Here is a 25,360-nt window from a genome sequence, read left to right as displayed (position 1 = left end):
CAAATATGATTATTATTGGATGTTATATAGTTTACAAAATAAACTTGACAAATTATTGCTTAAATATAGGTATTATCTATCTTTTGAGCTATCCAAGCCCAGTACCACCACGAAAAGGGGAGCAATACATTTCACGGTCTGAGGCTGGCGGATGACTCACTGGACCTCAATAGTTAACAATTTATATCCTGTTTTACTGTAGTACTTTTTACTTTTTTAGTGTCCTTTTCTAACGCTTCCAACCAATGTTTAAAACGTGTTTTTCTACGAGCAAGTTGTTAAAGTTAGATTGTGTAAAATGAAAATGAACGACGGAGGTTCAATTTAACTAACTTCAGCTTCTCTGACGTAGAAAACCGACCGTTAAAAACGATTTAGAGAGGTTTCTCTTAGCTTCAACTAATTAGACTTTACCTGAAAAATGTTTGGTTAAATGTCAGCTCCCCGGGGGGCTCAGGCGGCTGTTCTCTCCCTTTTCTGTGTGTTTTTGTATTTGTTTTATTCCCTCTCTGTGTTTTCCGCCGTAGTTAACGCTAAGTTAGTTTACAACCGTCAAAGTAAAACACACATGCGCGAGCGCACTGGAGCTCCAACCCGCATCCACTCAACTGAAGGCTGGAGTCAGACTCTGGGATGCCTTCATGTGCGGCAAGGACAAGTCGGAACTATGGACAACTGTTTTGGCTAAAGTTAATAATGGCAACAACACGGTGTAGAAATACTCAGTTCCCAATAAAATCCTGCATTCAAACTTGTACTCAAGTCAAAGTATCAAAATCTACTTAAAGTACTAAATGTAACCATTTGAGAATCATATATATGTTAATGATGCATTCATGTTATATTCTTGTATTATTTATATTTCCTTCAGGATCTGAATCTCAGTTTGTTATTTACAAACAAACTCACTTTTTTTAATTCATATTTGCAAAGTGATAAATTAATGTTAATATAAAACTATAACACCTACAATTGTGCACAGCCCCTCAAACTTTTGGGGTCACCTGCCACAGCAGCTGGATTGTACTGTTGTATTGAGTCAGATCTCTGAGAGGACTACTCTATATGCCTAAATGGGCTTTCACACTTTTAGTTTGTAGAAAGCTTCCTGTTTCAGTGTCAAGTGTTTCACAATAATACCACCTGTAACAAGCTGGAATAATCAACAGGTGTCCTGCTTTAGCAAAGAGAATGGTATTTGGGGTAAAAAAAAAATGTTTCTAACAGCATTGTCCCTTGTCACGCAACACTGTATGGACATCAACTATAACACACGTTCTTAACTATTTCATTCTTCTTTTGTGGCCAAAAGTATGTCAAATGTAAATAAAACATTGGGTGTCTGAATTATACTGTTTGTATCTCTGTTTATTGAAGGAAAGATGAATACAACGTCAATATAACAGGTGACCCCATATCTTTGAGTGAAAGCTTTTTTTGTATCCGCATTTTGTCACATTGTCATGAATAAGATTGTCACAGAAACACCCTGAATAGCTGAGAAACGGAGCGGACTGTTCCTCACTGTGGACACCTAAATCAATATGAGCAAGAGGTCATTATTACTCAGGTAACGTCCAACAAACATGCTGTACATTACACATTACTAAAACCTGGTCACAAGTGATTGACACATCTCATTATTAAACATAATCTAAATGTCCTCAATTGGCTCCATACATGTAAACATAAGTCTATATTTGCTTTGCTTTAATATTAACACTTTCACACAAAGTCACATATACACACACACACACACACACACACACACACACACACACACACACACACACACACACACACACACACACACACACACACACACACACACACAGCTACAGTGTGTTTATTTTTGGTTGAATTATTGGGGAATCATTGCTTCAGTAAGAGTGAGATGAGGGTTTAGGGTTTGTGCAGAAGGATGAAGAGTTCCAGAGGTGAGTGGCAAGACGGGGACATAACAAAAGCACAGAGAGGCAAACGAGAGACATGGAAGTCACAGTCGGAGGAGGGGACAAAGGGGCCCGGTGGTGGCAGCAGGAGGTTGGGGTCTTATCACTTCATAAATGTAATAATGGAACAAAAACTCTTCAGTTTAACCACTTAGTAGACTGCAGAGGGCCCAAAGAAAAACGGAGAGACTCAATATCTAGAGCCCAGTTGCACCGTTGTGGTTCAATAATGATGGAGGGTCACTGAAATCAAATTCAACATGCAAGTACAACAGTATTCTTCCCGTCATGGAACAGTGCGGACATCGGTAAATAAAATAAAATGTAAAAAATAAAACATTTGTTGTATAAATGATGATATTTCTATACCTGCAAACAAGAAAACAATTCAATATAAAATCAGATTACAAAATGTTGTAACATTTATATTTATTTGATATATTCTGACAAATGTAAACTACAACTTGTAATCGGACTAAAATACCATTGTATTTACCCAGTGTGAAATACTTAAAATCTGTTTAATCAACAACCACAAAAAGCCATCAGGGTGCACATTACGAGTAACTTAGCATCTGACAAAGGTTATGGAAAATGTAGTAAAATGCTAATGCTAGCTATCACAATGGCAGATTTTTGCCGGTAGCTGGCTGTGTTTAAACATGATGTTTTACTACTGGGTAAGGCAAGTATATTTGTGTAGAACCTCTCAACAAGGCAACACAGGGTACAGGTGTACAGGAGACAGGATAGCAAAGAGGCCCTTATAAAAAGACACGTCAATAGGATTTAAAAAAGGCTAAATTAAACTCAAAAGGGGAAATAGTCATGACACAGTAGAATACAAATGACAGTAAGTAGTGGTTAATAGACATAACATGAAGAAGAACAAGAAGAACTGCAAACACTGACTTTGTTTACATGCACACTAAAATTCCGCTGTTGTTCTGAACATGATAAAAGTCTGAATTTGATACGGATCATGTGAACAGCAAATTCCATTTAAGACATGTGTGATATGCAGATATTATTCAGGTTTTATTCTTTGAGTATTCTTTGGAACCATATACAGCGCCCTCGGACTATGTGTCTCAACTGAATTGAGGAGCATTTGAATCTGATATGGCACACTGGTACGAGCTTACTTTCAGAAAAAAAATAAGAGATAGTTAGGATGAGAATCCGAAAATGCTTTTGCGTGTGCCCCATGTGTCTTTTACAGAATCAGAGCAAAATAACTGAATATTTGTGTATGTAAACGTGTATAGAAGCTAGCTAAAAATCATTTTTAGGATAATCAGATTCCCCCAATACAGGTACTGTAAATCCCTTTGTAAACAGACATTTACGGTCGTTTGAACTCCACAGGCCTTCTGCTGGATGTGTAATCTTCTAGAACGTAAACTCCCAAAATGTAAACCCTCTATTTGTGCCAATATTTAACTCTTATAGGGCAAAATAGGGTAAAACTTGAGCGAGTGGACTGGACGATTTTATTTTCCGTGGTGTGTCTCAGATGTTGGTGAGCACCGGGCTGGTCACTATTGCGACAGTGAGGGTTCCCGGCAGGTCGTTGTCGCGGCGATTGCCCTTGTCCCTCAGGTGGAGGGTCTGCTGGAATTCGCCCTGCTCGGCGGGCAGCGTCACCTGACCCAGGAAGGAGTCCATCAACACGTTGTGATTGTAAATCTGAGAGGCACGGAGAAACAGGAAGTCACCGCTTGAACGTGACGACAAAATGCATGTCCACAAGTTCAGCGGTGGAATAGTAAATAGTGCGTGCACACACACACACACACACACACACACACACACACACACACACACACACACACACACACACACACACACCTCGATTCTGATTGGCTGGTTGGCTTTCTTCCTGAAGAAGAGCCCCTTAGTGTCGAAGTTGGGGCTGCGTGTGTTTTTATGGACTGGTGAGCGAACCTTCTCTCCTTCACAACGAATTATCACGTAGGGGTCCGACACTGCAGAGAGAGACACACACCATCTCTGTCAGTTTCATAAACTTGATCCATAATTGTGAGATTTAAGATTAGGAAATGACGTTTTGTATTATTTTGTTTTTATCATCAGCTTCTAAGCTCCAGAAGCACAAACACATCTCCATTGTGACTTAGCAGCTACATTCTTCTAGCAAACACATTGTAGAGAGCAGAGACGATGAAAAGGACCGTAGAAGAAAGACGGAGAAAGATTCAGGCAAAGCTGGGTGTCACCAGTGGTACTGTACTTCAGTACCATTTTGAGGTACTTGTACTTTACTTGAGTATTTCTATTTTCTAATACTTTATACTCCATTACATTTATTTGATAACTTTAGCTGCTAGTAACTTACTAATATTGAGGTATTATGATGAATTGAGCTACACACCAGCAGTACAAAGTATTTTAATAACCGCAAACACAGCATAATCTAGATGAATGCAAGCCTTGCAGCTGTCTGCCATCATGACTGTTGTACATTCAGACTGGTTTAAGTTGCTGCTGTACAAGAACTCCAGCAGCAGTCACTGACAATACAAAGCTGCTACTGCCATCGACTGGCCAAAAACGACATTGTGCTACAGCTGCTTCAGAGGACAGCAGGTCAGTTTTAAAAGCTACCCAAAGTATGTAAATAACAACAAAAGCACAATAATAATTCAGGAGATAACAGTGGCATGTCCAAAGTGCCAAAGAAACACCCCAAAGGACTCCATAATATAATATAATACAAAATATAATATATTCTAAGAAAATACTTCATAATTAAATTATAATACTTTCATATTTTGTACTAAAAATAAATACTAAATAAAAATAAAATGTTTTGTAGAGCTAATACAATTTAATTGGACCTGATTACAACCAGCAATCTGTTGATGGTCATGGAGCAAATATCCTGGAAAGCGTCTCATGATGAATTATCAAAAACTCAAACCTACCTCCATCAGAGTCTTGTCCTGCGAGTCCATTTGCATTCAGTATGTGGACCTGAGTGACCAGAGAGGGATAACCACACAACCCGGACCAGCAGGTCTGTGGAGGCTCATGTAGAGTCAACTCCCTGCAGGTCAGACAGACAGACAGACAGACAGACAGACAGACAGACAGGCAGACAGACAGACAGACAGATTGAGACGGGGAAAGAGATACTTGTATTAGTTCTTATGTTTATGTTTTTATCTAGAACTGTACGTTTATGTTATTGTTGGAAAAAGGGACTGCTGCTCTGTCATTAGCTTGATATCAGGTGTAAACTGCACCTATATTCACAAAACATCTGAGGACTAAAAGTAGCTCCAATGCAGAAATACTGAGATGATGGTTCTCACAACTGTATGCTACTTAGACAAGCTCTGATGATCTCAGATCTGTTCGACGGTTCATTGGATGCACAGTAAATAATCAACAACTGCAATAAAAACACAAATACTGGATATTACATGGCAATCAATCATCCAGTGAAATCGGTGTAGTATATAATAATCACACAAAAAAGATAATCCGTTTTCTCAACTGGGGAAAAAATATTGCATGAAAAAAAATTATAAATGGTATTGATGCCAGACACAAACTAATTTTTACTGTATTTCATGTTTGCTCACTCAGTAACTAACTAACAAAATATAATATATTTTGTTCCTCACACGCCTGTATATGACAAACTGTGAAACAAAAACAAAAAAGTATTGTCATTTCACAATATCAGTTTATTTTTTTTCAATATCAAATAATGCTGCTGAACAACAAACTCTGAAACGGTCGAAAAGAAAACAACAAGAGCTCAAACTAAAACGAGCCCATTGAGTCCCCACTCACTTGCAGTCGGATGCCACGTCAGTGAAGGTACGGAGCAGGAAGTCTCCCTCCAGGTCAGGGTCAAAGGTCGTGGTTATGATGACGTACCGCCCCTCCGTCAGCTCAATGCGTCTGAACACAGACCTTGAGTTGATGTAGACGCTCCCGCCAACCTTTTGCTGGGTGACGTGCATACGGTAGATCCTGTTGAACTCCACCTGAACACAGAGAGAGCGCATAGATTTTAATAGCTGAAGACCAGAAAAGTATTTCAATATTGTATTGAAACTGGCAGGGACTTGTGCACGGAGTAACCTGGGGTGACCCCAGTAGTGAGTGACACAGTGATCCTGGGAGCTATGTTATCCGTGGCATCAGCCGCTAGCAGGGTCTCCCAAGGCAAACAGGTCTTGGGGGAGAACCCAGACTAAGAGCGGTTCAAAAACCCCTGATGTATAGCAGCCCATGAAACCACCCTCCCAGAGCCAGAACCAGGAGGGGAGCTTGCCAGCGAGCGTCTGGTGTCCGGGCCTTCACCCACGGCGCCCGGTCGGACTCACAATATGGAGCAGCCACCATGTGGACCCACCACCTGCCGGGACAAGCATCGGGGTGGGGTGTAATGCAGACCAGGCAGCAGGCCGGGCAGGGGCCTGGGCGGGGGCATTGGCGAATCAATCGCCGGCAGCATAGCTCTCGGAATGTGTACCAGCTAGATATAGTTGGGCTCACTGGCTCTGGATCCAAGCTCTCTGGAAAGGAGTTGGGCTTAGTCCTCTTCTGGAGTTGCCCAGGGTGAGAGGCAAGAATGGGGATACTCACGAGTACCCGGCTGAGCACCGTCATGTTGGAGTTATCGCCGGAGAACGAGAGGGTCACCTCCCTGCGCCTATGGGTTGCATGGAGTAAGGCTCCGACAGTTGTCTGTGCTGATGCCTCCGGCCTTCTTGGAGTTGGTGGGACTTCTCCGGGAAGTTCTCCTGGGAGACTTCAACGCTCAAGTGGGCAATGACGGAGCTACCTGGTGATTGGGGAAGAACAGCTTGCCCGTTCTGAACTTGAGTGGTGTTTCGTTATTGGACTTCTGTGCTAGCTACGGATCGGCCCTAACGAACACCATGTTTGAACATAAGGTGGCTCATAAGTGTACCTGGTACCAGAACCGGAGATCAATGATCGACTTTGTAACCGTATCATCTGATCTGCGGCCGTATGTCTTGGACACTTGTGTGAAGAGAGTAGCAGAGCTGTCAACTGATCACCACCTGGTGGTGAGTTGGATCAGATGCCCAAACGTTTAGTAAGGGTAAACTGGGAACGTCTGACGGAGGATCCTGTCGGGGAGATCTTTAACTCCCACCTCCGGAAGCACTTCTCACACATCTTGGGGCAGGTTGGGGACATGGAATCAGAGTGGACCATGTTCAAAGCTAGTGGACGCGGCCGCTAGTAGTTATGATCAGAAGGTCATCGGTGCTGGTTGTGGCAGCAACCCGAGAACCCGGTGGTGGACACCGGGCGTGAGGGAAGCCGTCAAGCTGAAGAAGGAGGCCTTTAGAGCTTGGTTAGCTCTGGGGTCTCCTGAAGCAGCTGAGATGTACCGGCAGGCTAGAAGGGCTGCGTCTGTGGTGGTTGCGGATGCTAAAACTCGGGCATGGGAGGAGTTCGGGGAGGCCATGGAGAAGGACTTTCGGTTGGCCTCAAGGAGGTTCTGGCAAACCATCCGACGGCTCGGGAGGGGAAAGCAGGGCCCAGGCTATTCTCAGCGGGGTTGAGGGCTGCTGATCCAGACAAGGGACATCATTGGGCGGTGAGAAAGAGCACTTTGAGGAACTCCTAAACCCGACCAACATGTCACCTGGAGAGAAGGCAGCAGAGGGGGGGTGTTGCACCCATATCCCTGGGGGAGGCTGTTAAGGTAGTCAAAAACCTCCTTGATGGCAAGACGCCCGGGGTAGATGAGATCTGCCCTGAGATGCTGAAGGGCGCTGGACATTGTTGGGTTGTCTTGGCTGACACACCTCTTCAATGTCGCATGGGGGTCGGGAACAGTGCCCATGGACTGGTCGAACTATCAGGGTGCTTATGCCAGGGTGCTGGAAAGGAGGCTCTGACCGTTTATCGAACTTCCGAATCAAGAGGAGCAGTGCAGATTTCGTCCCGGTCGTGGAACAGTGGACCAGCTCTTCTTAACCCTCGAAAGACTACTGGATCGGTCCTGGAAGTTTGCCCAACAAGTCTACATTTGCTTTTTGGACTTACTTGGAGAAGGCTTTTGACTGGGATAAGCGAAAGACTAATAATTAATGTTATCTTATAAGGCTCCAACAGCCCTGCAATACATGTTTAGTTTAGTCTGAGACCTGGAGGGTCACACACACACACACACACACACACACACACACACACACACAGCGAGCTGACCCTGTGTATCTCGAAGCCAATAGCAAGGTTTTCTCCTCGTCCCCCTCTCAGCGTGGCTCTGCGGTCTTTCTGTTGCAGACAGATCAGAACCTCGTCCTCCGGCTTCTTTACGTCGAACACATACTGCAAAAGAAATACATACGTATCGTTAAGAGTTCTGCCCTCCAGAGTCGTCACTATTGCAAAGCAACGGCATATCAGATAACCCACGATTAAATGAGAGAAAACCACACCTGTGGGTTCTGGAGGAAAGAGTGCTTGTTGTTGGTGCAGCCCCCGGCTCGGTTGAGAAGCGGGTCGTCATGGCGCCGCCAGGAGCCCCGCATCACGGCCTCCTCCCAGGTCTTGTGGAAGCTCAGGTAGGATGTGTTGATGAGGCGACACAGGATGAGGTCCGTGAAGTTGGCAATGAAGTCGTCAAACGTCATCCTGCAGGAGGGGAGAGAAAGAGGGTCCTTGAGTCACAGTCCATGAATCTGTGCATGTGGAGATTGTGATTGGCCCACTGACTTTAGGGTTAAAGTCACAAAGCTCCAGGCACCTCATGTCTACCAACAGGGGGCAGTGTTAGACTAAAACTCACCAGAACTCTCCATCATCCTGCACAGTGACGCCGATCTTCTCCCTCTCACTCTTACTGACCTTCTTCCACTCTTCAGAGCTGCAAACAGGCAGAAAAAAGATCTGTATCCTTCTTGTGATGGCAGATGTAAAATGTTAATTTTAAAGTATTTCCAAACTGGGCAGAATTAAAAGGGACAGACATGGTTTATAGTCGAATCACCTGGGACTACACTTGTTCCAATAGTTGGTGCTCTGGACAGATTTCAAACATTATTCCCGTGTGGAAAACACAGTCTGTGGTTCTCTCCTCCTCACCTGTCGCTCCAGGCCCCGTTCCACTCTCTCTCTCCCCAGGGGTTTCTCATGCGGATCATGGTGAGTTTGTCAGACCGGAAGTAGGCCAGCAGGCCGTGGCCCAGCCTCACCCTGCGGACGTCCGTCACCGCGTAGGCGTGGCCCTTCACCAGGCCGCAGGACAGCCTGGCCTCCATGTCGGCCGCAGTGGTTGCCTAGAAGGACACAGCGCCGGTTCAGTGAGTCTGTAAAATCATTCCTGAATCAAGCCACTCAATTCAATTCAGTTTATTTTGTATAGCCCAAAATCACAAATACAAATTTGCCTCGGAGGGCTTTAAAATCTGTATACATACGACATCCCTGTCCCGAGACCTTACATCGGATCAGAAAAATAACTTTCACAGGGAAAAAAGGGAAGAAACCTTCAGGAGAGCAACAGAGGAGGATCCCTCTCCCCGAATGGACAGAAGCAATATATGTGTATAGAATGAACAACGTAACAGAGTTACAGCACATTCAATGAATATGACATGATCCATGTCAGTAGAAGGAGGTAGAGAGGAGGTGCATCAGCAGGGCCGCCATGGCAGGAGGCAGGACCGGTGCCAGACAGTCACGATCCATGGAAACTTGAGGCGAGGAAGCACAGAGACTCCCGGGAAGAAATGGAGTTAGTAATGTGCATTGAAGAGACATGAATTCATCCAGAAGGAGAGAGAGAAGAGGAAAAGAGGAGAGAGGAGCTCAGTGTATCCTAAGATGTCCCCCAGCCGTCTAGGCCTATAGCAGCATATCTAGGGGCTGGACTAAGGCAAACCTGAGCCAGCCCTAACTATAAGTGCGATCAAAGAGGAAAGGCTTAAGTCTACTCTTAAATGAGGTGACTGTGTCTGCCCCCCGGACTGAAAGTGCAAGCTGGTTTCACAGAAGAGGAGCTTGATAACTGAAGGCTCTGGCTCCCATCCTACTTTTTAAGACTCTGGAAACCACAAGTAACCCCGCATTCAGTGAGCGCAGCTCTCTAGTGGGGTAATATGGTACTATAAGCTCCTTAAGATATGATGGTGCATCACCAGTTAAGGCTTTGTAGGTGAGGAGAAGGATTTAAAATGTGATTCTTAATCTTACAGGAAGCCAGTGGAGAGCAGCTAATACAGGAGAAATGTGATCTCTCTTCCTAGTCTAGGAGCTGCAGCATTCTGGATCAACTGGAGAGACCCAAGAGACTTACCGGAGCAGCCTGATAATAACGAATTACAGTAGTCCAGTCTAGAAGTAACAAATGCGTGAATCAACTTTTTTGCATCGCTTTGAGACAAGATGTTCCAGATACTTTGAAATGTTACAAAGGTGAAAAAAGGCAGTCCTTGAGAAATGGAGACCCTTTTATATCAGGTCAAAAAGGTACAAATCAAGAAAAAAACATGGTATAAATCCCCCAAAAAACAACAACATCATAGGTATCAAATTAAACATAAAAATCAGGGCAACAATAATATATAATCCCCATGTACAACCTCTAAACAGAACTCAAAAAATAAATAGGATTGGGGTTAGGGTGAGGGCTTAAAGGGCTACGGCGCGCTTGAAGTTTAGCGACTGGGTTGATTTCATCTGGTTTGATCGATAGATATAGTTGAGTATCATCGGCATAACAATGAAAGTTTATGGAGTGTTTCCTGATAATATTGCCTAAAGGAAGCATATATAAGGTGAATAAAATTGGTCCAAGCACAGAACCTTGTGGAACTCCATGACGAACGCCGGTGGTTATCGAGGCTTCATCGTTTACATACAAGAATAATTCGGCCGTCCCACGTTTGCCCTTCTCCTCACCTTGATCGAGCAGCTGATGAGGCCCCCTCTGTCGTGGACCTTCAGGACTCTCTCAAACAGCTCGTTGCGTTTCTCATCGTCGTCTTTAAAGCCGTTCTCCATCAAGTCCATCGGCTCTGACACGCCGCCGGTGAAATCCACGAGCGCGTCAGCCGTGTTGCCCCCGTCAAGCGCCTCGTAGCATCCGCACATCCTAAAAGACACATCATTAATAAATATATGTATATTATATATCGTATTTTAAACATATTCTCTTTGATTCGTATATTGCAACTTTATACATTTTGGCGGAGCGTTGTTGGAGAACAAGGATTTCTTCGTCATCGGCTGCTCCACTGTAACGGTTGTGCGTGTGATGAATAAAACACACACAGTGGAAGTCTTACTTGGCGTAGGCTTTCTCCACCAGCGCGCTCCAGAACTCGTTGCTGTCCTTGGAGTGGCAGTACACCAGCTCCCCGTTCGCCGTAGGCAGCCGGTCGTCGATCACCACGTCCACCCACTCACCAAACCGCCAGAACCGGAAGTGGAAGATCCCGGCGTAGGACTCCGGTTTTTCCTCATCCCACTCCTGGTCCTTCCAGTCAGGGATCACCTGGGGACAAAACAAAGACCACACAATCCTCTTCTTGTCAAAGCTCAGGGTTTATGGAAATGGAAGTGTAATAGCAGAAAGTGAAAGCGTGTTAATGAGTGTTGGAGCCAAAATTGTGTTTATTGTTTGAGGAAACACTGGGTGAATGGGGGCATGTAGTTCTTTCATTTGAACACAGGGTGGCACATTAACTGCATAAGGCAGCGGTTCCCAAACTTTTTAGGCCACGCCACGCACCCCCTTCTACATCCCGACCGGGTTCACGCACCCCCAATCCCCCACACCTTAAAAAAAAAACGCAACAGAGCCTATTTATAGCCGCATAAAATCGGACCAATGCGAGAACTGTTTGCTCGCGCGTGGCGTTTGTTACAAGATTTAGTCCGCTGTATACATTTCAGTTTCACAAGGCGTCACTTTTAAAGAGCAATAAAGGGCCGTTCACACCAGACGCGACTCTCAAAAACGCGTCGCTAGCAAAACCATTGTTTTCCTATGGTACGGCGCGCCTTTCATGCGCGCTTTTTAAATGCCGCGCGACGCGTTTTTCTAGCGTTTTTTCGGCGCGCTTAAAAATTGAAATATTCTCAACTTTAAGCGCCTTCCGCGGAGTCGCACAGCTCAAACGCACAGCTCAGTCGCACAGCTCCCTGGATGGCGAGGACACACGCACAGGCTCAGAGGCAGATTGCATTTCACATGTATTTACTTAAACACAGTAAGCCACGTAAAGAACAAAGAGTGGCACATGCATAGGCTCAGAAACAGATATAAATAAAAAAGGAGGAGTCCATATGAGGATGTTCACATGCAGCGCAGCCTGCAGCAAGAGAGATAGAGAGGGAGAGGGAGAAAGTGAGAGACTTTGAGAGACTCACGTGAATGAGACTGCAATTGTTTTGGGCTGTTTTGTAACTCTTCCAATTTTGATCTAAAAAATGTAAGGGGCTTCTGACTTGCACTGGCATGATTGGTGTTCAGGTGTCGGCGCAAATAAGAGGCTTCAGACAGCTGTTAGCCACAACCTCACTGCACAACACGCACTGTGGCTTTGGGCAATCTGCATTGCCAATCTAAGTGAAGCCCAGACCCAGATAATTGTCATCATGTTTCCTCTTTTTTTTCCCAGTCTGATGCTCACTCTCGTCTCCTCTTTCTCCGACTCCCGGTCGATTTCTTCTCCCGGTCTCTCCCCAACGCACCTCTCCGTTTCTCTCCCTCCGGTTCCTCCCTCTCTCTCTCTGTCCCTCTCCTCTTTTATTTCTGATAGCTTCAGATGTCCCACCTGACAGCTTCCCCGATTTCAGCCAGTTGAACATATTTTCATGGATGTTGCTGAATGAATGAAATGACGTGAGGTGTACAAGACCGTAAGTGCATCTATTTATTAAATTGTACGTTTTTAATTTTAAATTTAAATCTTACAAAGGGACATTTAATAATTAAAAAATCCTACTTAATTTTTGTATTTTTATTATGTTTAATATTAATTATTACACCATTAGACCACCATTACATTTTTCCTCTCGCGCACCCCCTAGAGGCAGCTCGCCCACCCCCAGGGGTGCGCGCACCACACTTTGGGAATCCCTGGCATAAGGCATATAGAGAAGTGCCAGGTAATGGGAACAGGTGTGTGTGGATGGGAAGCAAAATAGTTTTTGACCGTGGTCGCGTCAACGTGGTAGTGCTGTATCCTGTCTTGTGGTATCTTGTGCTGCAACATGTAAGACTAATTTAATTCAAGTATATTGGACATTGCTGATTAATAAATGGATCAAAGAGACACAGCACACTGGACAGTGGATTTGTTTGTGGCAGAACACGCGTCCAAACATGTTCTCCCGTTTGCCCCCCTAGTGGCTCGAATACTTTAATGGATTAAGGTTTGAGCCTCTACATTAAGGTTTGTTTCACTCCATATGATAATAGTCAGAATACTAACTGCGCTAAATCCCGGGTTCTGGTTGGTGACTTTCCCAGAAAACAGAACTACATTTGGCGTCAAATTCCATGATCTCAATTCTCAGTATTGAGAAGCAAGAAACTCTCACGGAATGTGAGTGTCTTCGTGAACTGTGACGTCTTGTGAGTGATCATCAATGAAAATAAATAATAAATGTTCATTTGCTCTTCATTAGTGTTGACATTCAGAAGTTTAACACTCAAAAAAGAGAATTGCAGTATATTATGAGAATAAATAAGTCAATCAAATAGTAAGTAAAACAAATAAAGTAATCATAACAAAGCTACATAACAAATTTATATTTATTTTTATTTTCAATTTAAGAATTTGAAGTTTTATATTTCTCAATGGGGTGAGAACCAATACAAAACATGTAAAATACTTTCTTCTTTAATTTTAACATAAATAAATAACACATTTAGTCAAATACAACTGTTGCACAATATAAAACAGTACAAATACTATTTAGTAAAGATACACAAACAGGTATGAGTCACCAACATAATAAAAAATGAAGTAAAACAAATTAGAAGCAAAAGTATCGACCAATAGCTTGGTGCTTTATTCCATTTTTCTTTTTAAAATGACTTCAAGTTACAACCTCAAAGATCTCAGTTTTGTTCTCTATGGCGATAAGCAGTAATTGCAGGTGTATGGCCCCCTGTAATAATCAGCTTTATTGGCCATGTGTGTTTACACATAGATGGAATTTGACTCCTTTGTACTTAAATATAAATATCAAAATGCAAGCGCTTTCATCACAGGGCCATAGGCTCAACCACCATTGTGTGACCTCATTTGGCATCAGATAGTGACTTAACATATTCATCTAAATGATGGGGAGGGGAGACAGAGAAGGCGTGTCACGAGCCTACGAGGGAAGAGAGAGCGAGAGTGAAATCTGAAACTCTCACCAGAGCTGCGTCATTACAGCATCCATCCAGGACAAACCAAGACTTGCCTGCTACTTTAACCCCAGGATCGCAACCTCAAGGTCGGACATGGACAACGGCAAGTGTTCAAAGAAGACCCCCGCACTGACTGAGGTTTGGTTCTCATACGTCTGGTGTCACAATATGGCTGAGTGCAATGTTTTTTTATTTTTCTTATGAAATGGAGCAAGATTAAAACTAATGTGATAAGAAAAGTTCATAACGAAACATGTTTGAAATGTAAACCTGATAACCTTGGTCTGGAGGCCATACCACGTCGCCCAAGTATTCGGTTGGGGCCGTATTTGGCTCCAAACTGAACTTCCTCTTGTAAATATAACACGACCTTTGCTGACCAGCTGAATACTGTGATGATATGAGTTTTTGAGTTGTGAACTCCTTGTCGTTGTATTTTGTTTTCTGAAGTCCTCCGCCGGCCGCAGGAGAGGCAGCAACAGTAGCAGCAGAACAAAGTAGCGAATGTCAAATATTCACTTTGCAGGACCATCAGCCTGACACAAAACTCAAATTATAATAAAACATCCCTGTGCTTTGTCTCACCTTCTGCCATAGCGTCTCCCTGGAGGCCAAACTGGAGCAGGCGGCTACGAACCAGCAGTTTCCCAGCTGGCCCTGGTGCAGGTCATGAGCACTGATGCCGTCCACAAACAGATGGGGGTTGTCGCATAACTCCTAGAAGGACAAACATTATAACAATCAGTGGTACCTCGTTCTTCTTCTTTTAAATAAATAATATCAACTCAGCAAAAAGAAGGAGAGGGAAAGTCCTTTAAACGTATTGATGTAATCGGAGTGTCCATTTAATGGTTTATAAAATATAGAATAATAGTTATTGGTTACAAAGAATCCAACACACGCTCAAAACTTCAGGTGCATTTTTTAAATATGAGCGAAAACCAATCAAACTAGTAACCAACAAAAGATTGAACGAGGAATTATTTTTGAACGTGACATAATGGGAAAAGAATTTTGTAAATGAATTTACATCAGAGAGACGTGAGGAAGTATAGTGGATTAAGGCGAACCACACTTGAGAGATGTGGTCAAATACTGGGCAGCTGCCAGTTATGCATGAATGTGAAGCAGGGCGTTAGCCGGAGCAGTCAGCCAACCATAAAGGTAAAGGTAAATACAGGGAAAAGAAAACAATATACACCCTCAGATTAAATAGAAATAGCTTCTAAGTGTTCAAAGCAAAGCACACCACAGATGTATGGGAGGCAGACTATCAGGACGGCAGCCAAATGAAGGAGCCGGGATGAACCACAAAGACCACTAAACATGTGGAGACAGACGTATACATGAAGCTCTGAACATGGTACATGTTCAAATACAAGATATAACCTGTTAATAAGTGAGCTTCAGTGGTGCAGATTTAGTTTATCTGTGGACAGAGCAGGCTAGCTGTTTGCCCCTGCTTCCAGCATTTGTGCTGAGCCATGCAAACAGGGTGCTACAATAAGCGTCATGTTTAGCATGTAGCTTTTAGTGGTGTCGATCTACTCATCTCACTTTCTGCCAGAAAGCAAATGGGTACATTTCCCAAAAGACTCTCTTTAGTAGTTGCAGATACATTTTTTGGGGTGTTTTCTGTTTTTAATTAAATGTAATTATGAAGTATCATCTTATAGGTGTTGTATTTCTTTTTGTAAAGTCACATGACACACTGACCGATTTATGTTGATTTCAAGTGCCCTGGGTTTATTAGTAATAGGTTATATATGGTATTGCTGCATAATTTAGTTGATGCATCATTATAATTGAAAGAACATTTGCGTGCATCTACACCCTTATGTGCATTATTTCTTGTAAATCTATTTTTCCATGCACAGACGGACATGTTTGTGTGTCTTAGACATTGTAATTGCACTGTAGGTTGAGCATCTTTCAAGAAAGAAACTTTAAATGCCCCTCGCTGTGTGTGCATTGTCAAATTAGAGGTTGATCATACTGTAAATGCCACCCCCCACACAGTACCATAAATGTACTTGTCTGTTCAACCACAAAAAAGACACACACACACACACACACACACACACACACAATAAATAGCCTGGGGGCGTCTCCTTTCCACACTCTCTTCATTCTCCTTTTTCTTCCTTAAATATACACAAAGCATGCTAAATTTGACTTGTTTGTACAGTAAGATCACACAAAAATACTGAAACCCACATAGAATCACAGTCTTTGAGAAAAAAGAAAAAAAAGAATTGTAAACAGTGCAATGGTTTGTTACATGATTGTGTCATGATGATTGACAAAATCCACAGTCTTCAGTCTATGTAGATGTATTGTGAATTTTAGCAGGTGATATAAGGCTTTTCCAGTCAGAGTTCAATAAATGAAGAGGGCTTTTTCCAAAGTTACAGTTCTTAGTACAAAGTTCCTTCTTTGTGTTCGCCATGCATCTTCATGCATATCGGATAGCTTTCTGATATAAAAAAAACACCAAATAATGTAAATGCAATCAAGAGCCAGTATAGAGAGAAATCTGATCCAAGGAACTCCAGCCAGAAGTTAAAAAGGTGTACGTGCATCCAGCGCTCGGAGACCTGTATGTAATCTCAACTCCTACCAAATGTCCATAACATTGTGCAAAAGGATGGTTATCGTTTGGATGTTATCAATACTAGTGCTCGTATTGCCTATTGTTATGATCAAACTGTGTGTGGCATCACTAATGTTACCTGCAGTGGACGAGGACGGATGGCTGCTCAACAAACAGTAGAAAACTGAACATTTCTGCAGATTGATGTTCTGCTTGTTGGCTACATGTTATGATACAGCTGCGGTGTCCTCTCTTACTAGTGAGGGCTTTACTGCGTTTGATACGAGAGTTCTCAGAATCTATTGGAGTGAAATGTAGCCTCACTTTGGATCTTTTTCTTCTCTCTGCCATGATGAGAGTCTCTGTGTGTGTGTGTGTGTGTGTGTGTGTGTGTGTGTGTGTGTGTGTGTGTGTGTGTGTGTGTGTGTGTGTGCATGCGCGTGCGTGTGCGCGCGTGTGTGTGTGTGTTTCACAGTAAAGAAATGCTCCGCCCCTCGAGCAAAGACAGAGATAAAGAGGAGCTTTGCAATGCTTCTATTTACCGAGGAGATCTCACTGCATAACTTCTAAAGTACCGATAGCAGAATTGTTAACTATTTTACTAATTTAACCGTTTAGAACCGAGTTTCCTGAGGGCATCACTAATCGTCAGACAGTTCTAATGACGATCTGAGTCCATCACTGGCAAAAACAAGCAGTTTTTCGTACTCGACGATGAGGAGTTTCCCGAGAGATTACATCACAGCTCGTTCAGCTGCTGCCGTCTGCTGCAGCGCTTTCCTTCAAAACTGGACCAATTTCAAAAATCATGGTCCCCATTAGTCACAACCACATAAGACAATAGGCTCCAGGTTGAAAAATAACAGAGTTGCCCTTTGTTAATGACACTGATCCCCAGAAGGTTGGACCGGGGACTCAGAGAGACAGTTTAACTTTAGGGTCCAACGGCACAAATGTTTCCCCTCTCAACACTCACTGGACAAATCCATAATATTGATCTATGGGAGTGCTTTAAGTTTCCTGTTTAATTATTTACCAGCTCAGATCATCAATGATCGACAGTAAAAACACGTTATAAAAGAGGCAGGTCAGGCTTTAGCTGGTTGTTTCTTTGATATAGTAAATACTGAAGGACGATTGGGAAACTGTTCAGATTCACGGTTGGAATAAGACTTAGAACTTGAATTTCTTTTGACATTTCTTTTATTTTTTTAAATCATCAGCTGCTACAGAAAGACATTTTAGCACATTATATGTCCCACAACAAACTCGTGCTCATACTGTGTGTTTGCGTGCGTGCGTGTGTAATACAAAGACAGTGTACAGTTGAAATAGCAGCAGATAGAAGCTGGAAAGCCATTGAGCAATATCTCCATTACGAGCATTACATTTTCTCTTCATCTAATTTACTGACTAAAACGCTGCAGTGGTTACTAATGCACAGCATAAAAACCTTCTTAAAAACCACAAAGGCTCAGTGAAATACAGCGGGTGTTTCTGGAGCAAACAACTCATATCAAACAAATCCAATGTTTGTTCTGGACTGAGGCCGTCGGTCGAGTAACTGGACGCCCCTTTGTAACAAACTCAAACATTCTACAAGTTTGAAACGGAAAAAATTAAACCTGGACGTGTGAAGTCCGAACAAAGTGAGGCAAGCAGACCTATGTGGCCGGTTTATCATCTCTAAATGTGGCCAGAGGCTCCCGGCCTCATTAGCTGCTACTAGAAAGACACACCAAAACCTCGAAACAAACTGTCGGCAGTCCCGTTGCATTGTGGGTCATGTGGGCACCAAGTTTTAAAAAGGAAAAAAAGAATAGGGGGAGTGGAAAAAGACAATGTCTCCGGTACTGCTGCATCGACTTTGCTTTGCATTGTTGTATGTTGTATGTTGTATAGTTGTGTGTGTATGTGTGTGTGTGTATATATATATATATATATATATATATATATATATATATATATATATATATATATATATATATATATATATATATGTGTGTGTGTATTTTTTCAGGGAGTTGCTTTGCCATGAAGGGAAAACATTTCCTCCTGCAGGCTGTGAACAAGTCTTAAAATCAGGACAGAAAAGCCTCAGAGTCTTTTTGCAGAGGATTTGAGGAAGTACTTGAGGAAGTACTTGAGGAAGTACAGTTTTGGATGCAGAGGTTACTTAAGGTCACAGTCTCTAACAGACGCCTACATCTACTCTCCTCTGTTTCATGTCCACCGACATCAGAAACGTCTCTAGCTCTTCTGCCTTGTTATTTTGTATCTAGCCATGAATTTGTCCTGAACAAAGCCTGATCCTGCTACTGGAACACATTTGTTAAACTTGGCTGATCCTTAAAAAACTGGACTTGAATACAAAGGAAACATAGAATATATCCGTTAAGGATAAGCAGAACCTTTACAGCAGCGGTCCCCAACCCCCGGGCCGCGGCCCGGTACCGGTCCGTGGGTCCCTTGGTACTGGGCCGCAGAGGAAGAATTTATGAAATAAATCGGAAAAATGTTTTATTTCGAAAGATGACCGGATACATCCGTCTGTGCGTAGCCTCAAACGTAACCTCTTGACACATGTCAAGAGGTTATGTGATACGTTTCCCCAAAAATGAAACTTAAAAGTCTGTTATAACTCGGTGTTCTGGATTAAGATCAAGGCAGAGTATACTGAGATCGCCAAAAAAGCTCTGAAACCCTGCTTCCATTTCAACATCCTGTCTTTGTGAAGCAGGTTTTAATGAAGTTACTGATTGCACATAAAGGTTTAAGTTACGGAGTAGAGTCAGTAGACTGGACATAAACACACGTCGGTCTTTTTCTCCCGTCACACCGAGATGGGACCGGCTCGTAGCAGAGAAACAAGATCAGGGCTCCCACTGATTCGGCGTAATGGTGAGTTGTATCTTTGTGCACTTATAATTGTCTTTATGCCGGTTGTATCATTTACGTCATATTTTTCGCCCACACCGTGAAGGCCAGTCCGTGAAAATATTGTCTGACACGAAACCGGTCCGTGGTTGGGGGCCGCTGCTTTACAGGATCAGGTGTGTTTGTTTTTTGGAAGAGGACATCTGCGAATTCCTTCCAGATGACAACTTCCCCATTAACAGGGACGTGTGTCATAAGACAACGCATCACAATCTTTCTGTAGGACTAAAACATTTAAGGTGAAATATGTTGTAACATGGTGCATTTTGGGGTGTTTCCCTTTAAATCCTGTGCTTTTTTCCCCCCAACAAATGATGATTTCCGTTTTTCCTATTTTATTCCCCCAATGAGTCCCAATTCAACCACACACATGAGAATTACCGGGAAGTAAATCACTACTGAGAGACTCTCAGCATGTTATTCTGCTGTCCAAATATTTGCTGAAATATTGCATCAAAGAGTAAGGTAAACACACACACACAAAACATTTCCAGGTGTTGGAATGGGATTTCAGTGGGGTAAAATAAATTCCTCTCCATATTCAGTAACCTCCTTTCCTTTCCCTCTCTGTGCACGCTCTCCATTGTACTCGTCTCCCCCTTACCCACCTGCCGCCTCTCCTAGTAATATTTGGAGATAAAAAAAGAGTTCCTTAATTAAAGTTGTATATTTGCGCAAGGAAAATAAATCTCTAGTTTCAAGTCTTCTTCCGTACAGCATGATGTTCATTTTGTAAATTATGGTCCATTTAGAGTCAAACAGAACATAAAGCGGTGTATGCTTTAGAGGCGTGGCTACTTTGTGATTGACAGGTCGCTACCACAGCATTGACTGGTCTGGGAGTTGTCCGTGTTTTTGTCTTAGAACATTAACCCTTTCACAGCGTGGATTCAGTTCATGAAAGTTAATTGTAACACGTTGGTTGTTTAAAAACATCTTATTCAGCATTCAGCTGCACTTAGCTCCACCCGCTTGCGCTACTTCTGGTTGCAACAATCCAAGATGGCGACGGCCAAAATGCTTCAGAACGGCTGTCCAAAAGCCCGTGGCTTCACGGTGACTACGTCCACTTCTTATTTACAGTCTACGTTCCTGATGCACAACAGCTAAGCTAAAGAAAAGTCAGCAAGAAAAATCTAAAACACTTCTGTTCTCACCTTCGGCCTTTTCCAGGTGACACTGCCGATGCGGTTGCTCTGGTAGAACAGAGACTGGTCGGTTGTGAGGAACAGGGGGTCTTCAAACAGACGTCCACTCTGCTGACACTGCCTCCTCAGGGCAGAGAAAGACTGGCCCTCGTATGGAACCACCATCCTCCTGCACACAGAAACTGACTGATTAATCAGCTTTTTTTAAATCCTACAATTCTGATCATATTTTTTAATAATACAAAAACATTAAAAAGGCCCCTACTGTATGTTCAAATATAATATATACAAAGAAATACAACCAAACTAGAAATAAAGGCAGGGCTAAGACAAAAACAGTGTTGGTCTTAAATTAAAATCACACACACGATAGTCTAACACACATTACATAAACGGCTACCAGTCATGTAACAGGATGTCAAGCAGAAAGTCGGACAGTCATGTTTGACTACAGATCACCAGCCAAACAAACGCATGACGAAAGTTTCTTTATGGAGCAGCGTTAAGAGGCAGAGCTGGTGAGGGAAGTCCTGAACAGCGACTTCCTGTCTGCCGAATAAAGTGGGACAATGAGAGAAGGAGGACGTGTGTGTGTGTGTGTGTGTGTGTGTGTGTGTGTGTGTGTGTGTGTGTGTGTGTGTGTGTGTGTGTGTGTTACATTTCAAAAGGGGCTGTTTACTCCAAAAGATGCTGGTTTCATTATTGTTTAGTTTACCATTACATTGACGCCGCAGCACTAGGTAAACATGAAATAATTTACGTCTCCTTTTTCTGATTAAGATCACTTTTGATGAATCGTAAAAAGGATAATAATAGTGATATAATCTAATAGTAATATAATTGTATTATTAATCGAGAAACACCATACATGATAGTAACTTTACTCCAATATCAATACTTTAGGTACATTGCGCTCATAATACTTGCCTACTTTTACTGCAGTAAGGGGTGCAATGCAGGACTTTTACTTGTACTGGTACTTGTACTTAATTACAGGATCGGAATACTTCTTCATCCACTGACTGCCAGGGTGGGGGTTACCATGGAGACTGTTCATGGGACGCATCAGGCCACTAATGATATCAGTGTCAATTAAAGGCACTAAACACAGAAAGGATACTGAACAGAGCGGACAAAACAACACTTACTATCTGCTCGATGGGCAGTTTCAATAAATACTAGTTTGTCCTTCGTGATGCTGAAAACATAGAAAAATATTTCCTAGAAATACAAAAAGCAACTTGTCTTTCAAGAAAAGACCTGGTTAGAAAGAAAGCAATTATTGGAAAGTTATCTGGTCACACAAATTGATAAAACACACTATTTGCTTGCTAAAGTAAAAACAAAGTAGTATATTTGAGTAATTAGGGGTTAATAAGGAGGTAATAACCCTTTAACATCGGGGATGTCCTGATCAATCATCCACTGAAGAGAATAGTACAGATGAGAATACTATCACAGCTGCTAAGAAGAAGCTGAGCTGACCTTCTTCTTCTGCAGACAACCAGCATGACTGGGACATGACTCATCATCAGATGGGGGGAGGGGCAACGTGTTCCTCTGTGAAGTGGAAGTGCATTTAATCATGTGGTTAAACAAAAAATGTAAATAAACGGAAACCTGGCCGAGGTGGCCTCTTGTTGTTGTGTGTTTGTGACCAAATGTAATGTGGAGATGAAAGAACTTGAAGTGTGTGCAGTCAGTCGTGTCGTGTGAAAACCACAATGAATTTAAGACTCCCGATTACACAAGACAGCAAGTTGAGTAGTGTGAACAGTACAGAGATCTGATGACCAAGTGTGTATTTAGCAAAAATAAATAAAACATCTATATCAGTTTAAGTGTATATATTATAATAGAATATTTACACCACTTTATTTTCCATCAGACACCCTTTCCGACGGGGAAAAGGATATTTGCTCTCTTCAAAGTGACAGGACTCCTTTGACAAAAACAGAAATTCTGCCTCTCAGAGCGCAGGAGTCTATCGCTGCCTTCATGGGTTAGGTAGTTTGTGTTACTTTGGTGAATCCAAACGAAATCTTTAAAACACCAAACTTCCATCTTGTTTTGGCTTTTAAGTATTATGGCAAGGGAGGCCAGTGAGCGAGGCCAACGGCGTCACCACGGTTTCACACTCGGCAGGTCACCTGACCGCAGTTTTGGAGAGGGAAGAATGAGCACACTGTCCCTTATTATTAATTAAAAATTATTTTACAAGATAGAAACATCTTTTCTTTACGTTTGACTCCATTTGTTTTTTGTGACCAACATATGTATGTTCTTGGTGGGATATTCTACATTATATGGGTCAACGAACGATATGACATTGTTTTTTAAATTACCTCAAATCTTTGGCATTTCTGTACTGTATCAGACATTTATGCCGGTATCTGATCAATCTGCAAGCTGATGAAGGTCAATATTCATATATTGGCCCGACCGGTTTATTAGGCTCTGATTTGAGGATGTAACCCCGGGCTTGGGGGTGTGGTGACTTCTCAAAAGACAAATAAATAAATACTGACAATAAACATTGGTTGCAGGGGCTGAAATATAAAAATGTAATATAGAACTGTCACCACTAGTGAAAACCCACGATTACTCAACTCTGGTTCTGACCAGATGAACTACTGTCAACAGCCCGGTTTACTCCTCTTTCAAACAGCCTGCAGCATTACCAGATTGACTTCCTAACATGATTGTATGATAACTGTATTATGCTCAGAGCTTAAATGCCCCACACAGCTCACTTTGGGTTCATTTTTATTGATGTAAATAGAGAAGACACCAGACCTCAAAGGATCACCGCTGTTGATCCACAGCGGTTTGATTATTGAGCAAGAAAGAACAGAAGGCAAAACAGCCAAACATGGGTGGGGATTTTGTAAAGGAGATTCATGTGATCTTCAGCTGTGTAAAGCCACCAAGAGTAAGTAAAAACAATTACACCGGAAGTTGGGGAAAGAAATCCTTCAAAGTAAAAGTACAATGCCTGTCAAAGAAAAGAAAACAGTATTTGTGCAACTTTACACTTTTACTTTACTTAATTTATCTTCCAACTTGATTTACTTTGCAGATTCAGATTATCAATACAAAATATGAATCAACAAATAAGTATAATATATTTTATAGATTAAGAATACATTTCATTGATCTAATTCACAAACTACCCAACAGAATATTAAGTTATTAAAATAACTTAATATTCGTCAAGTGATGTACACACTCATGCAACAATTATTCTAATCAAATAGATTATTATTCTGAAATACGATACTATAACTATAACTTTTAGTTTTGGTACTTTTAGTATATTTTGATGCCAATGCAGGACTTTTACTGGTCACAGAGTATTGCTACACTTTAATGTTGCTACTTTTGGTAAGTAAAGTAAAATATCTGCGAGTCTGCATCCAGCAACGCACAGGACTCACAAACCCTCCGCGCCGCCTCCAACATAACTTTATTTTGAAGGTTATTGCCGAAAACGTCTTTGTTTACACGACTTAGCTTGAAAATGGCCAGTTTTTCTTCTTTTTCATAAGATTGTTCATCTTCTGTGAAGGCGGAAAACGAAACTGTGAACAATTGATATCCTTTTTTACTGTAGTACTTTTTACTTGTTTAGTGTCCTTTTCTAACGCTTCCAACAAACGTTTAGAAAACATGTTTCTACGAGCAAGTTGTGAAAGCTTGTGTAAAATTAAACTGAACAATGACGGTGAAATTAAACTAATTTCAACTTCTCCGTTAAAAACGATTTAGTGATGTTTCTCTGGCAGACTTCAGGTGATTTAAAGGCATTTCAGAGCTAAGTTAGCTTAAACTAATCAGACTTTACCTGGAAAGTGTTTGGTTAGATGTCAGCTCCCCGGGTGGCTCGGGCGGCTGTTCTCTCCCTCTTCTCCCGGGAAGGTTTCTGTCTGTTGTTGTTGTTGTTGTTGTTGTTGTTGTTTTTGTTGTTTTTGTTGTTTTTATTCCCTCTTTGTCTTTAAGTCGGTGATACGCAGAGCTTTCCAGCCGTAGTTAAGTTAGTTTACAACCGTCAAAGTAAAACACACGCAGAAGGAGCAGCAACCGCCTCCACTCAGCTGAAGGCTGGAGTCAGACTCTGTGATGCCTTCACGTGCGCAAGGACAAATCGGAACGAATCAATATTGCTAACGTTATTAGAGGCAGAAGAAGTATTACGATCTCTTTTAAAGTTGCAATACGATGAAGAAATACTCAGTTACTAGTAAAAGTACTGCATTCAAACTTGTACTTATGTAAAAGTATGTCATCAAAATGTACTTAAAGTACCAAACGTAACCCATGAACCATTTGAGAATCA

At 42.2% G+C, this 25,360-nt stretch overlaps 1 protein-coding gene across 1 annotated transcript; it reads right to left on the bottom strand.

Moving 5' to 3' along the window:
- Window positions 1–1,380: 1,380 nt before the first annotated feature.
- On the bottom strand, window positions 1,381–25,054 carry LOC306742907 (calpain-5-like). Its single transcript, XM_079225359.1, has 13 exons — window positions 24,869–25,054; window positions 21,034–21,193; window positions 14,932–15,063; window positions 11,264–11,472; window positions 10,878–11,070; window positions 9,060–9,253; window positions 8,764–8,841; window positions 8,414–8,609; window positions 8,181–8,303; window positions 5,778–5,974; window positions 4,901–5,022; window positions 3,804–3,940; window positions 1,381–3,641 (listed from the first exon to the last, which is right to left on the bottom strand). The coding sequence occupies exons 2-13, from the start codon at window positions 21,187–21,189 to the stop codon at window positions 3,465–3,467; spliced, it is 1,914 nt and encodes a 637-aa protein (XP_079081485.1). The 5' UTR covers window positions 21,190–21,193; window positions 24,869–25,054; the 3' UTR covers window positions 1,381–3,464.
- Between the last annotated feature and the right edge of the window lie 306 nt (window positions 25,055–25,360).

This window comes from Taurulus bubalis (genome assembly GCF_910589615.1).
Source record: "Taurulus bubalis genome assembly, chromosome: 10".
Taxonomy (NCBI): Eukaryota; Metazoa; Chordata; class Actinopteri; order Perciformes; family Cottidae; genus Taurulus; species Taurulus bubalis.
The sequence above is the reverse complement of the archived record's forward strand: the minus strand, read 5'-3'. Positions and strand labels throughout refer to the sequence as shown.

Coding starts and splice junctions, on each gene's coding strand:
- LOC306742907 (XM_079225359.1), bottom strand. CDS start 21,189: ATGGTGGTTCCATACGAGGGCCAGTCTTTCTCTGCCCTGAGGAGGCAG. Junction 11,473..14,931: donor GGGAGACGCTATGGCAGAAG/GTGAGACAAAGC, acceptor TTTTGTCCCCAG/GTGATCCCTGACTGGAAGGA. Junction 8,842..9,059: donor AACGGGGCCTGGAGCGACAG/GTGAGGAGGAGA, acceptor GCCTGTTTGCAG/CTCTGAAGAGTGGAAGAAGG.